The following is a 16124-nucleotide window of genomic DNA, read 5'->3' as shown; positions in this document are numbered from 1 at the left end:
CGTAAAATCCGAAACGAATTAAAAACTCTTATTCGAGTAACAAAATCCAGTTTTTACCGACGCGCACTATCCTCCAAAAGACCAAAAGAAGTATGGTCAACCATCCATCGCATCCTGAAACCATCACCACAAAAGATATCCGCTGACCCCGACACACTCAATGTCCACTTCAACACAACAGCCGGGAGACTTCTTAACTCAAAACCTAAATCAGAGCAAATCCTACATCAACTCATCAACGAATTACCTGCACAAGACAATCCATTCGACATAAACGAAGTTTCCTACGCTGACGTTCGTAAAGCCTTATGTAATCTTCGAAACGACTGCTCAACCGGCCATGACCAGATACCGTCGAAATACATTAAACTCGCCATCGATGAAATTTGTAGTCCCATTTGCCATATTATCAACTCTTCCATTCGACAATCCGTCTTTCCTAGCCAGTGGAAGATCTCGAAAATCAGCCCTATTCCTAAAATTGAGTCACCCGCTGATCCGAGCGACTACCGTCCAATCTCCATATTACCGATCCTTTCAAAAGTATACGAGAGACTGATTATGACACAAATGACAAACTATCTAGAAAGTGAAGAACTACTATCAATACATCAATCTGGTTTTCGAAAGGGTCACTGCACAATAACCACCTGCATCAAAATAAAAAACGACATCCTGAAAGCGATGAATCGAGGCGAAATCACTCTTGCAGTTCTCGCTGACTTTTCAAAAGCATTTGATACAGTTGATTTTGAAACTCTTATCAAAAAACTTCACACACTACGATTCTCAAAAAAGTCACTCTATGTTATCTCCAACTATCTGAGCAATCGACTTCAGTACGTACAGATCAACGACAAGAAGTCATCCATTCTCACAGTTACTAATGGCGTCCCCCAAGGAAGCATACTTGGACCCATTCTCTTCAACATTTACGTGTACGACATGGCAACAAAAACCACCGCAAAATGTGTTCAATATGCTGATGACACGACTATATATCGCCACACCAAACCAAACGAGCTTGAAAATTGTGTCACTGAAATGAACTCTGATATTAGCGTAATTGAGAAATGGTCGCTGGATTCGAACTTGATATTTAACGCCAGAAAAACTAAATCGATGCTCTTTGCCACATCTCAAATGGCAAGGAGGCATAATTTTGAATTCGAAATCAAGTCAAATAACGAAAATGTGATTGAGCGTGTTCCCCTATTCAAGCTGTTAGGAATCATCTTCACCGAAAACCTAACATGGAATGAACATGTCAAAAAAATCGTCACTAAAGCATATGGCACGCTGAAGAGTCTATCCCTCATCAAACGATATTTACCATACCGTGTACGACGCCAGTTGGCAGAATCTCTTGTATTGAGTAAAATAGACTATGGTAATACCGTAATTCACAACGCACCACAATATCTATTCAACCAATTACAACGAGTCCAAAATGCCACAGCTAGCTTCGTCCGGAAGAGCTACTCTCGCAAGTCTGACGTAATAGATATGAAATGGCTACCTGTCAAAGAACGGACCGAATACAGTTTGGCTAAACTTGCGTGGAAATCAGTGAATATGAATGACTGGCCCAAATTCCTCCCTATGGAGAAATATGTGCAAGCCAAGACTCGACTCGAACGGATGTAATTGGTGGAACTAAATTGCGTGAAACCTGTAATGTTAGTGGTTCCTTTGAATCTGAAGCTTCTAAAATTTTTAATGAACTACCTGTTAACTGTCGTGACTCAGAAACTTACAAAGCCTTTTGTCAAGAAACAAAAAAATATTTTTTCGACAAAGCCCTAGCTAGGAGCTTGCAGTAGTACCTCTTCTACCAACTGTAGTCCCTGCGTCGCTACTCGCTATTTCCTAGCTGGTGCTTTCTATGTTATATTATTTCTTATACCTAGTTTTAGTCTAATTCTAGATTTGTTTCACGCGCCATTTTAGTTTTAAATTAATTCTGACTTCAATTCTTCTAATATCCCTACTCGTAGCCTTGGTTCCCTAGTCTCCATTCTGATTTTTAGATTTAGCCCATCTGTTCTTAGGTTTACTTAGTCTGTATTTCTTCAGTGCATATATATGACTTTATTATATTCTAGTTCTATGTTTTTTTTTTTTTTTTTTTTTTTTTTTATTTGATGTTTAATTATTTTCAATTAATTCAATTTAGATAGTTGATAGCTCACTTATTTATGTCAAAATACTGGTCGTGTTTTGCAAGGTCCAGTACACTTTTACACAGCCTTCGGTGTTGCAATCTATGCAAGTTTTACTCATTCTATCTTACGCTCTGTCGTGATTCTATCTCACCGAGTTCTTAGATCTATTTTGTCACTTACTTTACCTCTAGCCACCAATAGTACTTGAACCTTAGTCTAGTCTAGCTTATAACATTATGTTAGTATTTTTTTTTTAATATATTCGTTAATTTTTTATAATAGCACACATTGCGATGGCCTCAGCTAGCATACTCAGATACTCGGATTTGTTTAGGTTTTAGTCTAGCTCTATCACTATTCACATTTTACCCCTTATACTTCTTAATCCTAATCATTTTATTCGTCATACTAGCCCACCGCTTCGTCCCTATCTGCTTGTCCGCATACGGCCCCAATTTTCTTCAGTATACTACCAGGTTATTTTACAATTTTTTTCTAGACATTGCACATATATTATATACAGAATTTTCAGGTGAAGAGCCAAATGTAAATTTTGGAAATGCCAGAAATATATCATTATTATTATTATTATTATTATTACTACTGAAACAGAAGTGTGTTGAGGAGGAGGGAAATAATGACTTTAATCCCTTAAGAGAATAATTAAGAGTGAAGAAATTTTAGTGATTTTCCTTGAGAAATACAAGAGAGTTCGTTAAGGTTATTTTCCTTGAGAAATACAGGAAAAATTGTTAATGTTTTTCCTTGAGAAATACAAGAGATTATTAGAGAGAAATTGTTTAAGGTTAATTTCCTTGAGAAATACAAGAGATTGTTATTTTCCCTTGAGAAATAAAGGAGAAATCCTAAGTAATGTTTTAATAAACACAATTTAAAACATTACACATCGCAAATATTATAATAATCTCAACTAATTTATGGGGGTTTGGCGAACTATGGCGAACAGGGTAATCCAATGAGGTTCATGACACAGGGGTGTTATAAAGCAGTCGATATTTTAAAAACTAGTCTGGGGGAATGCGAAGAAGACGTTGCAAAAAAAACCTTCATTTTTGAAGCGCAAAGCTATTCAGAATGTACCGGAATCAAACCGTAGAGTTATGAGAATAAAAGAGTTGGAATTTAGAAAAACCGCGCAGAGAATAGACACTGAATAGCGGACACGAAGATGGAGAGCGCTGCTTTGTATTTATATTCCTTATATGAAGATTGTTATTCTCCTTTTTAGAATCCTTACTTTCCCTACATTTGACATAAGGACCGTTTTTGATCACATTTTAATGAATGAATGAGTAATTACTCTCAGAGACTTGTTTTTCTATTTTAACGACTTTTGAGGTAATTAATTTAACACAAAAAGGTATGTGTAATTTTCATTCAGAACAACTAGTAATTATCCACCATTCATTGACATATAACATACTCGGGTAAATTAATGCGTGTCCAAATTTTCGTTAATTCTTCGGACCCATCATCACCCCTCCTAGCATAATAAATTATACCTTTAAAGAAGCGCATTACGATGTAGAACATGAAAATCGGTGTTACTTAAATTTAGGTTTTGCCAATTTTGCGAAAAACCGCAAAAACCAAAAAATGCTGACGTCAGCAAAACTTGTTTTTTAAATAACTTCAGTTTGGCTAATGGTATAAACATGAAATTTGGACCAAAGTTGCATAACATTAATAGAAACATTTTTGCATAATCTTTTTTTTCAAATTTTGCTGACGTCAGCAGAAATCAGCAAAATACGAAAATTTGCAATAAAGTGCAGACATCAGCAAAATTTCAAAATTGTTTTCCTTCAAAATGAACCTTTTAATGAAGTGCAACTTTGGTGCAAATTTCATGTTCATACCATTAGCCAAACTGGAGTTATTTAAAAAACAAGTTTTGCTGACGTCAGCATTTTTTGGTTTTTGCGGTTTTTCGCAAAATTGGCAAAACCTAAATTTAAGTAACACCGATTTTCATGTTCTACATCGTAATGCGCTTCTTTAAAGGTATAATTTATTATGCTAGGAGGGGTGATGATGGGTCCGAAGAATTAACGAAAATTTGGACACGCATTAATTTACCCGAGTAAACCATGCCGCGAACTTTACCGTCGGCCGATTCTTCAGTCAAAATTGCAAGATTGATTTATAATTGTAATTGATACGTTGGCTTGATCAAAAAGGAAAGCCGGTTATGCAACACATGCGCAAAATACGACGCGATTTCAATCAAAAGTCAAGGGAAACAAGCAATTTTGGAAACAGGAATCAAAACGGTAGACACAAAAATGTTTTAAGAGACTTTTGACAGGGACTCAATTTTAAATGGGATTAATCATTAATAGTCAGGCACTAAAATTAATAGTAAGTTAATCCGATTAAATATGTTTAAAAACAATAGATCACTATGGGAAACAATCAGTAGGAATCCGGTATTTCCCGATTTTGATCTTCAAGATAGAAAAGGCCGGTATTAGCATAGCGGGATATGAATCCAACACTTAATAAAAATGTTTTTCCTTTAAGACTCGCTCAGTATGTTGTATACCGAATAAAATTGAATTTTAAGCAGTTTATTTTCGAATGTTTTTTTAATGCATGTGCTTTTTAATATGAAAGTTTTAATGAATCTTAAAGTTTTCATATTTCTATTTTGCTCATTTTTATAAAATGTATTGATTGTCAAGGCGAAATTAAAGAAACGCTTAGCAGGACATTTCTATTGAGCAGGCGAGGCCATGTGTTGGCAATATGTGTCTCGATTAGACAATTGTTATGGGTCATCGAGACCTGTAGATAGGAGAACGGTAGGGAGCCTTTAAATGAATCTCAACTGCCACTGAGCAAGAGAGCGATTATTCATAAAGACTCCAGCCATGCTATCAAAAAACAATCTATTTTTCTAAATGAGTTTTTCTAGTACGATAGACGTCATTTGAATAAAAAATGACAGATTGCTTTAATATAGACAAAAAAATTAAAACGAGGATAAAATGTGAATTGATTTTTTTGTCTGAACTGTGATTTGTATTGTGAAAGCTCTACAGCACCTGACCCCGAGAATGTAGTAAACCCCGAGAATGTAGGTTTCTCATTTTTTAGCATTGTAGCCCTAACGATAGTTCAACTTCATAAAAATTTGTTTCAGAGCATACTGTTACATCTTACTGATTATTTCTGGACAGAAAATTTTAACTTGAATCAATTTTTTCCAACGAAAATCTGAATGGGAGTTGATTGGATATTACCCGAACTGAGACATTTTTTAAATAAATCCTCTCTAAATCGAAATCTATTGGAATTAAGTTATGATGATAGGGTATTTTCTTAGTCCTAATGAACTAAGGAAATGGGGAAAATAGTCCATTTCAATATTTCTGTTTGAGTTAGATATTTTGACGAAAATGTTTGACTAACTTTTGGGGTTAGTTGACCTACAATTTGGGGGCCTTTATAACCCGACATAAAAAGTCTGTCAAATTTATAAAACTTGTTTGTTGTACTTTTATAAACTGAAAGTACTACCTGAGAGATGATTAATGTTGAAATTTTGAGCTTTTACGACGTGTCCCAGACCCGTTGGGCCCAGCCCAATCAGAAAATTTGCCTAAGCTTGGAGCAATAGAATTTCTATTCCAATTTGGACTTCAGTAGAATTTTTGACCGATGTGGGAAATGTTCCACCGGGGTTGTGAGGCAGGGGTGTTGTTACATTATTCACATATTTCAACACAAAATTTCAACCTACAAAATAAAAACAACTTTCTTGTCTCTTCTTTTCGTCCTCCTTTTCCTTTTCCATTTGTAGTACGATGAAATTAATATATTTTGTTAATTTTTGTCAGCGTATATTTCTAAAGTATGCATTTCACTTAGAGAACAATAATTTCCGATGAATACCGAAATTCCATTCTCAACAACCGAATCTTTTCACCTACATTCTGGGGGTTAAAAAGTGAAAAATCCAATTTTCAGAATAACAAAATGCTCTTTAGAATATTGTTTTCGCATAAAACATTTCTAAAATTTGCTGTTAGAATTAATCCAATTGAAAAAATATCAACATTTTACTATTACTAGATTTAAAGCCATAAAACCAAACCTACATTCTGGGGGCTATAACGAAAATGGGAGTCAACTTCAAGGACCAAAAAAATTGGTCTATCTATCAAAAGTAATGAAACTAACCCCTGGGAAAGGATTTTGGGAGTTCAAAATTTCGTTGAAAATATTTAATATCTTTTAAAATGCAAATCTACATCTTTCAGGTCTGATTCAAATTTCACCTACATTCTCGGGGTCAGGTGCTGTAAGCTTAAATTCTTTCACATCAAAAAAAATAATCTAGTTTATAGAACGAGAGTTTTTATTGAGCTAAAATTTATGTTATTGCCAACTAAAGTTTTGTCTCAATTGAGATTTAGAAATGCCTGATTGTATATGACCTGCTTTGTCGGAAAAACAATGTTGATAAAACGTTTTTTTAGATCCTTTCAAAATAACCAGGGGAATTTAGTAAAATAGAGGAAGCTTTCAAAATTTTAAAAGACCATATAAAAATGTCCTATGAGGCGAGACCAATTTAATTTGTTGCTCTACGGCCCGACCGACCGACCCTTTTTTCGCTAAAATCAAAAGAATAATAATATTAAATTTCCACTACAATATAAGACTCCCCGTTTATTAACTTTTAAAAAGAATATTTTCAGTTAGCAAGAAGAAGTCACATTATTTTGCTCCAAAGAGCCCGATTTTAGCCTATATTTACCTTATTTTTCTCCACCCCCCCGGCAATTAGGTCCCCCCCCCGTTTATTAAAATTACAAAAATTTTCCAATATTTGGCACCTAAGAGTACTGTAACTGTAAAAAGAATGAACATTTAAAAGGCAAATTAATCAAACCAGTGTCCTTATTGGGAATGAAAAATGAAATAAAGTTTCAGAATTAATTTAACGAAGTCTAATTTTACCATGAATCAAAATGAGCCAAAAGAAAGGGACCAAAGAACTTATTGAGGATGAAAAATAAACAACAATGGAATTCTTTCACTTGAAAGATAAAAATTTTTCTATTCGACTGTATAGTAATAATAATTTTTTGGAGAATATTGTCTGATAATACATATACATTTTAAATATTAAAAAATAGGCGAAATCGTCATTATTATATATCATAAAATTGTTGTTTTCGTTACATACAATAATTTCGTTTTCTCATCTCTCATAAGTAGTAAGGTCATTGCAAAGTAGATTTTTTATTATTGTATATAAGGTATAAATCTCTAACAGAAAAAGTAGTATTAATTATATATATAAAGCAAAAAATATCATTATCGTTATCTACTACTAATAATTATTTTATCAAACATTTTATGTTATAGCATTTTTCACAGCAAAATATACTTTTTCTTTTACAATTGTCACAAACAAACACATCAAAATAATCTGGTCGTTTCATAAATCGAAGTAGGTGCTGTCTGTAAAAAGTGCATTTTTTAAGGAGTGCAAATTTTCTTAAAATGGGTTACTAAAACTAAGCTAATTTTCAGATGAGTAGTGAATAAAACATTAATTATCATGTCACAAAATACCTCACTGAATGCAATGGGAAAGACATTCAAAAATTCGAAACATCTAAAGTAAACACAAACACATGGTAATTTATGAAGAAAGGTTCCGCTCTTCTTTTGAATGTTTTTCTCAACGTAATTAAAAGAAAAGATGAAAATGACCATCAGAGGAAGTCGTTAAAAAGCTGACCAATTTGAAAATGTTTTCCGCAACTTTGTTTCCTTGTAACCAACAAAATAATTAGGCCGCCATTATGAATTTGAAAAAAGAAAGCTGGGACTTAACTAATCGAGACAAATTCAGGAAGTTTGTGACAATTGAAATGAATAAACACATCATCAAGAAAATTGGCTAAGCAAGCCCAAAGTCTTTGATTATAATTTCACCATAACAAATAATGAGAAAGATTGATTTTCGGCAATTTAAGATAACTACTTCGGGACAGGAAAATTGCAATATACAGGAAAGCACTCTTGATGTTTCTCTTAATTGATTTGGAAAGCATACCTATTACCTAGACCAATTTAAGATTAATGACTCTTTAACTTTGAGAAGATAATTTTTGCCGCTATGAAAAAATATACAAAAAAAAGGAAAGGTTAAAATTGCAAAATAATTTGTTGAGTGAGAAAGACAAAAATAAACCGTTAAAATTGAACAGAAGAAAAAAATAAACCCATATCACTAATTATAATTATAAGCATATATACTACAAAAACTCTAAAATGCAAAATGAATTACTGAAAAACGAACATTTTTCAGGCGTGTTTTCTAAATAATAATAATATTTTCCAACCTTTTTCAACTATTTATATTTTATAAAAAATTATCATATTCGAAAGTATTTTTTTTCCTCGCACACTCAAAAATGCACCATCACTCAGTCTCTCGATATAGGTCAAAATGTATTTAATAATTTTCTTTCTCTATGATCATAATAATAACTATATTAAGTAAAGTGTTCGTTTTATAAACAACAAAAACGAAAAAAAATAATTCCTTGATAAAAAATTATCAAAAATTGTTTTTTTTGTATTGTTTTTGATGTTTTTGTGTTAGGTAAAGTGTGTCATAGCTTCTCTGATAGGACAAAAACAATAATATCTTTCTTTAGTAGTAATATTTATATAAAAAAATAAACCTTTCACAATGTCTCAATTATAATAATACCATTATTATTCTCTCCTAGCGTAATAATTTTTAGTGAAAAAAAACCTCAAGTAAAATTCTCTCTTAAACTATATATTATTAATAAAGCGATGAAATTATTTAGCTAAATTTTATCTTTAGAGTGGATATTGTCAATCGACCTCTCTTAGTCCTTTTCTAAAGTGTAACCATTTTAAAATTACCCAAAAGTCTGCTTTCCACAGTTCAGAATTAGACAAAGATCTAGACTCTAAAGTCTAAGAAATTGAAACTAGCCTGTACAACACTAAACGTTTTAAAATAGTTCAGGTAGAACCTAAATGCTGCAGAAAGCACTGAAGTAGTAGATCAAGGAAAAGGAAAAGAGAGATGGATTAACAAAAAACACTTTGGACTAAAATAATAATGAACAGGGCAACAAAAATACTGACTGTTTGACAAAATACAATACAAATTATTAGTTCTGGAAAAAAATTTTATCTGTTTAAAAAATAATCTTTTTCTATAATAACCCTTTTTTATTATTAAATTCTTTTTTAATATTTTTAAATTCTGAATGGATACTTTCTTTGATACACCCTCTCGTTTTAGGAACGTGTCATATTGTCGCGCGTGCGCTCATGAAAGTATCGTTTCCCCCCTCTCTTCAGAAACTTCTGATTATATATGTACAGTAAAAAAAGAAGACCAACGCATTCGAAAATCCCGAAAAGAAGTTTTTCTATACAGCAGGATAAGAGAGGGTTGGATAAAGGTTAGTGATTATTATCTCGAGACAAAACTTTAACAAAAAGGGAAGACATATCATATCACCAACCTTTTTGTGGATAAAAAAGAAAGCCTTTTCACGTTGTTGAGAGGAGGCAAATCACTACCCTTTATAATGTTCTAAAAGTCGAAGTAAGAAAAGTTGTCTCCAAAAACGAGACCAAAAAAAATAAAAGTCAAAATTTTCTTTCTTACAAGGCTTTTTCGTTTTTCGAGGGGGTTCCTTCTCACATTCCATTTAAGAGATGATTCTTAGGAAGGCTTCAACTTTCTTTTGGCAAACTGGACAATCTCCTTCGTTCTCTTTCATCTGCTCAGCACATGGTAGACAGAACAAGTTATGACCACAAGGTACCAGAGCTGCCACAACTTTACCAGTATTACAAATGAAGCATTGATTCTTGCCAGGTACTGGTTGTTGGGTTGGTAAACCATTCTGCTTGTTGGCCATCCAATCGGGGCTTGAAGATTGTGATTCTCCGTCACTGGTGTTGACCTTGGTCATATCAATGATTGAAGCTTCAGGAATCATTGGTGATTGAACAGTACTGGTGACTGTGGTTCCGTTAAAGTGAGAGTAGGTGGACTGTAAGTCAGCAGATGGGTCAGCAGCTGATTCGCTTAACAAACGTCGGAGTTGAGGAACCTCACTATTCTCAGGTGTAAATGTACTGACACTGAGAGATCTGGTTGGTGGCATCGGTTGCATTTGAGGGCCACCCAGTCGTCCAATGGCTGCTGAGCGTGGAATCATCATTTCTGGCCATAAGCTTGGTGCAGGTGAACCAGGAGCTGGGTCGAATTGTCCCATACCATTTTCAATGTCAGCTGTTGGTGATGGGATGACAGTGTCACAGAAGAAAGCGTTGTTGTTGTTATTGTTGAATGGGCTGGTTCCAGCTGAGCTGAGATCTGAGAATTTAGATGAAGCATTAGATTGTCCACTAAGGTAACTGAACGAATCCACCGAATGTGAGCGTTGACAGAGTGGATTGGTCGAGTGATTATCCAGGAGGGATGAGAAGCTACCACCGCTGGAGGAGCCGGTTGGTGAGAACAAGCTGGAGTTGCCAAATCCGTTCAAGAGTTGATCAGTCAGCTCTGGATGAGTTGGATCAAAGATGCCACCTGTTCGGAGAGCAATGTGTTGTTCAACTTCACGTTTGGCACGATCAACATTATCAGGAAGACCTGTGACTTCAAAGATGGGCTCCTTATCACGTGAAGGTGTCACAATATAAGTGTTGGTAGCTTGTTGGATGCGTTTGATGGTAGAGCCTTTAGGTCCAACAACGAGACCAACAACTCTGTAAGGAACTCGAACTTGTTTAGTGATGTGGCCAGGAGCTGTTGGTGCAGGGGAACCAAGTGGTGATAATGAAGAACTGTTTCGTCTTGAAGCACGGATTTGACTGAAGTGTTCAGCTGCTTGCAGGATCTCTCGTTTAGCCATACCGACATCCTCCTTACGACCTGTGACGACAAAGACAGGTTCTTCTCCACGAACTGGTGTTTTGATGTATGTGTTGGTTTTGGCGCGAAGAGCTTTGATTTTGCAGCCTAAAAAAAGAGAACCGAGAGATTATGAGCTTATTTTCTAATCAAAAATATATTTCAAAACCAAAAATTTATAAATCCATAACTCGGAGTTTCATGCTCTAAGCAATCATCAGATGTAACCTTATTTTCTATAACAATTTTTCTATGATGTGAAAACAGAAGGTCCGACAGCAGGCTACATTGTTTGGTCAGCAAAAATGAAGAACTTGCGATGCTGAATTCCGATTAGATAGAATTCTTTCTCCATTCTGAATTCTTGATAGACAGGACTGAAACCATAAGTTTGATCTTATATGATTGTGTGCCAGCACCGAGAGTGTAAAAGACGGAAAGAGGTTTACAAAAGGTGGTTATAATTGAAAGTATGGTTATGTATGATCTTGAACAAATGTGTAAACAAAAAGCTTATGTATATAACTTCCACTTGTGTGCATACAAAACTTAACAATATAAGTAAATAAACAGAACAAAAGATTTTTTCTTCAACTGTAAATGATTAATGACGTTGATTGACCTTATAGCAAGGTCGAGTTTTCAAATGTAAACAAGAAAGATAGGCATTTTGAAGTTTTGTTTAACACTGAATGTGAAAAAGATTTTATCTACTGGATAAGAATAAACTAAATAAGAACATAAGGCTTCGATGGCCAAAATGTTAAGAACAAGTTAAGAACATTTTAAGGCTTCGCAGACTCTAAAACGACTAATTTCTTAGGAAAATGGACAAAAATACTCAAAAATTGGTGAAAATAAGATTATGTCAAGAACATTTTTAGGCTTAAAACTCAAAAAACTAAAAACATCCTAAGGCTTCGAAAATTTAGGATGTTTTTATAAAAAAGAAGGTGTACTTTTTGAAAATTTGAACTTAATACCGAAGAGGCATTATGTACCTATAATTGTTTCTTTTATCCCTCAAGAGCAATGTTAAAAAAAGTACAGATTGCATATTTTTTTGGAATAGATATCATTGCGAAAATATATTTCGGTTTCAACAGTTTTTATTTGAAAAAAGATAACTGTCTATCTTTCAATCTTTTTGAAAACTAAAACAGAGAGATTTTATCTTTACTTAAAAAAAGTGTTCCAGTATTAAAAGGAAAATTGCTGCTATGCACAACTTTAATCCAAAAGAAGACTGGGGTGGACTGGAGATGAGAAACAAAAGAGGGAAGAAAAGGGATGTGAAAATTCTTTAACATATCAATGTGTGAATTTAAAGGTACTTTTTGAAGGGAAAAACAGGCACGTCTATAGAGTTTAAAACCCTGCTAAGGTAATTAGTATAGATTAACAAAGAGAAGGGGGACGAAAGTTATGCCACATTTTTGATAATGCTTCAGAGAAAGATGGCAGCTGTAAACTAAAAAGAATTACGAGAGAGCAACGTTTAGAGAAAAGAGTTTTAAAATGTTTTATCCCCTTAATTTTTTGTACATTGTTGCAAATTTGTTTTATCATATGTTATGATGGACTATACTGTATTTAAAACAAAAATCTGAACAGTCTCGAAACTAAGAGTTTTTTTCTCGTTATATATCGTATCTAAAGAGTATGCGGTCGTGTCACCAAAATAAAAAAGGGGAAAGGTTTTTTGAAGTAAAAAGAAATTAAAATGAAAAAAAAAGATTTATTCCTTTCTTCGTGTTCACTAGTGTATATTTTCCAACACATGTTTTCTTCCATTTTAAAGACGTTTTTTTTCGGATTGAAAACGCTTGATTGCAAAGCATCGAGAAAATAAGCTTCCTAATTACGACTTTTTGAGAGCTTTATTTTCAACTTTTTAGGTAAAAAGTTTATAAGTTGATTTAAAATGACTTTCGATGAGATCAAAGGAACAAGCTTTATTGCAAGGAAAATATGATAAACTACAAATAATAAAGAAAAAGAAAAAAAACACGTTTTGCAGATAAAAACAAAAATGAGACCGGATTTTTTTATAAAAAGTTGATCGAAAAATAGGTTTTAATATTTCAGGAAAAGATGATTGACCAAAAAAATATATATGAGAGATAATAAAAGAAGAAAAGTAAATGAAAAAAATGTATAAGTAACTCAAGTAAAAAGTCATTCAAAGATTTTCAGAAAAAGATAATGCTATGTTCACCATAATATTAAAGATATTCAAAATCTTGATTGAGGACCTTAAAAATTCATTAATATTATTTCGCAGCACGAAGCGTCTATTGGGATTCAATACTTGCTTTATTCATCAACTTTTCATGAGATTTTACTAACAATCGAAAGTGAGTGAGTGTGTGAATTATTTCTAACCAAATGAGAAATCAATCAAAACCAAATCATTTTGTGCACAAGAAAAAATCTTCTGATTCTGTATTCATTGATTTAAAACTGAGGTTATTAAACATGAGAATTTAAAAACTTTCCTACCCCTTGAAAGACTTCTCGCGTTAGTGCAAATATTTTTCAAAATACTGAAAATATCAGGCTATGATTCCCCAAGACACTCTCTAGGAGGCTGGAGACACAATATTATTAGCAAAGAGAAAAAAGATTGTTGAATTTTCTCCGTTTTTTATAATTTTCTAGTGATTGATGTTTAGATAAGAAAATTAGATTGTTTTAGCATAGAAAATTATGTTACGTGTGAAAGTATGTGTTAAATTAATTGAGAAGGATTAATCTAAGTTATCCTTTCGTCGAGATTTGTTTGCTAAAAATTACTGATATTATATTTTTTGTGAAGAACTATTTTTCTCAGCTTTTATAAGAAGTACTCTCTCACTCTAAACAAATATTGATCGTCTATTATTGTGTGAGAAAAAGTATAAAATGTTTATTACGTCTTCGTGAAAAGTAAACAAAAACTTTCAAAGAAAAAAATTGTACGCGGGAAAACTTTAAAAAATAAACAAAAACGCACATGGCCTTTTTTGAGTAGTAAAGCTGCAAGTAATGTTGTTTATGAATGCTCGCAGTAGAGTTATGTACGCTAGGTCAAAACTTTCTCGCGCTTATGTTCAGCATGGACAAATGTCTGTTTAAAAAATTGAAACAAAAGGTTTTCGACGAAAGAAGCGCGGCAAAAAAATCACAACAAAAAACAAAACAGAATTGAATATACAGCGGGGAGTGGCAATCGCATTGAGAAATAGCAACATTCAAACTTTTAGAAGAAAATCTATCAAAAATCATGCCTTGCTGTATACAAAGCTAAGATTCATAAAAAAAATCTGAAACGTTTAAGAATGAAAATCTTAATTTCAGTAAAAGAAAAATCGTAGAATGTCATCCAAAACAAAGCCAAATTAAATGAAATAAAAATGAAAACATACCTTGACGGCCAACGATTTCAGCCACATGCTCCGAACTAGGGACTGGAACACATTCCGTCATGTTCATCGATTTTTTCATGCGTAACTCATTATAACTCATCTCTTCCTCACTTGTCAAACCCAACATAGAAAGTTCAAAAGCAAGTTGAAGAGCTCTTTGTTCGTCCATATTACTTGATCCATTTTGTCCATTCATAGGTTTAAATTCACCCATTTCGTTTAATAATGTTGTGTTACCAACTTTGTCGTTTAAAGGTTGCCCCATGTTTTCCTGCAAAATGTTTGTGTTAGCCATTTGATACATGGCTTCGCCTTTCTTTAGTCCGACATCGGTGGGTGCGTAGTACTCTTCAGCGTGTAGCATTGTTGTTTATAAATGTGTATCTCTATCTCTTATATTTAATTTCTCTGTTCTAATAGTAGTTTATACATACATATATAAATTTTCCTTTATATTTTTGTGTAATAGAGCTCTTTTATTTTTAAAATATTCTCTCTTCTTTTTTCTTCACGTTAACGAAAAATGCTCAAGTTTGTTGTCCTTCGACTTCTCTTTTGTAACATATAAAATTTCTCTTTGTGATAGAGGTGTAGCTTCTCTGTGCAGTACTTTTCAGTGTTTGTAAGAGAGTGTGCAGTATTTGTAGTGTGTTATGGTGTGCGCAAATTCATACACCATTTCAAGAAAAGCGTCTCTTTCTCTCTAACACAAAAAAAAACAATCCTCAACTCAAACGAGACTTTTCTTTTTTTATGTGTTATGATGTTACTGAAGTTTCTTAACATCAAAACTACACTCTCGTTGTCATGCAATCTTTAAGTCAAATCTATAGTGCTTTTTTGAAAGCCTCTATAGACATGTGATTTCATCCCTTCTCTCATTGGTTAATCAATTATGTTTCTATCTCGGAATTTAAAATGCTGAATATTTGATTACGCTATTGTTCATGTTAGGTTAAGAGAAAATAGATGTTGATCAAATATTGATTCGGTGGAAAAAAGACAATAATAGGCTATTATGTTAACTTATGCAAACAAAGAAGATAGAGAACCCCTTCAAACAATAGACAAGGTTTCATTCATAAAAACTATATAGTAAAAAATGGAAAATGAAGCGGGAAAAGTCACAATAAGAAGGATGAAAAAGTAAATTCTTTTAACACGCGTCTCTCTTCACTTCTGTTTGCCGCCCTGAATTGAATTTAATAGGAAAAGAGAGTGTCTACGAAGGAGAGCGAATGCAGTTAAAAGCAAAATCGGCCACAAAGGGAAAAAAAGTAATTAATTATATGAAATGCATCATCATTATATATTTTCCGAAAAGAGAATAGAAAAAAAAACACACAACAGTAATTTGTACTGGAATGACGAGCATCAATTAATCAATTTCATTTGCGTACATGTCGCTATAAAACAGTTCGATGTGATGGAATGTCTTATTAAAAAACAACCATTTTTATCGCGCCTCCTGCCCACTTTATGCAAGCACAAGGGATCAACCGTTCTAGGTCCAGCTGCAAAAGTTCAAAGTGCTCTAGCCTTTTACTGTAGTTGTAACACTTATCTTTTATACTTTTTTGCTACTGTTTTAAA

General features: G+C 33.3%; 1 protein-coding gene and 1 long non-coding RNA gene across 2 annotated transcripts in view; both read right to left on the bottom strand.

Moving 5' to 3' along the window:
* The window catches only part of LOC136822134 (uncharacterized), a 55145-nt gene that overhangs the window by 26081 nt on the left and 12940 nt on the right, over positions 1–16124 (bottom strand). The window lies entirely within an intron of this gene.
* LOC136822130 (RNA-binding protein MEX3B-like) lies at positions 7235–15413 on the bottom strand. Its single transcript, XM_067078364.1, has 2 exons — positions 14532–15413; positions 7235–11232 (listed from the first exon to the last, which is right to left on the bottom strand). Exons 1-2 carry the CDS (start codon positions 14893–14895, stop codon positions 9911–9913), a joined length of 1686 nt encoding a protein of 561 aa, XP_066934465.1. The 5' UTR covers positions 14896–15413; the 3' UTR covers positions 7235–9910.

This window comes from Clytia hemisphaerica, unplaced genomic scaffold (genome assembly GCF_902728285.1).
Source record: "Clytia hemisphaerica strain Z4C2 unplaced genomic scaffold, Clytia hemisphaerica genome assembly, whole genome shotgun sequence".
NCBI lineage: Eukaryota > Metazoa > Cnidaria > Hydrozoa > Leptothecata > Clytiidae > Clytia > Clytia hemisphaerica.
The sequence above is the reverse complement of the archived record's forward strand: the minus strand, read 5'-3'. Positions and strand labels throughout refer to the sequence as shown.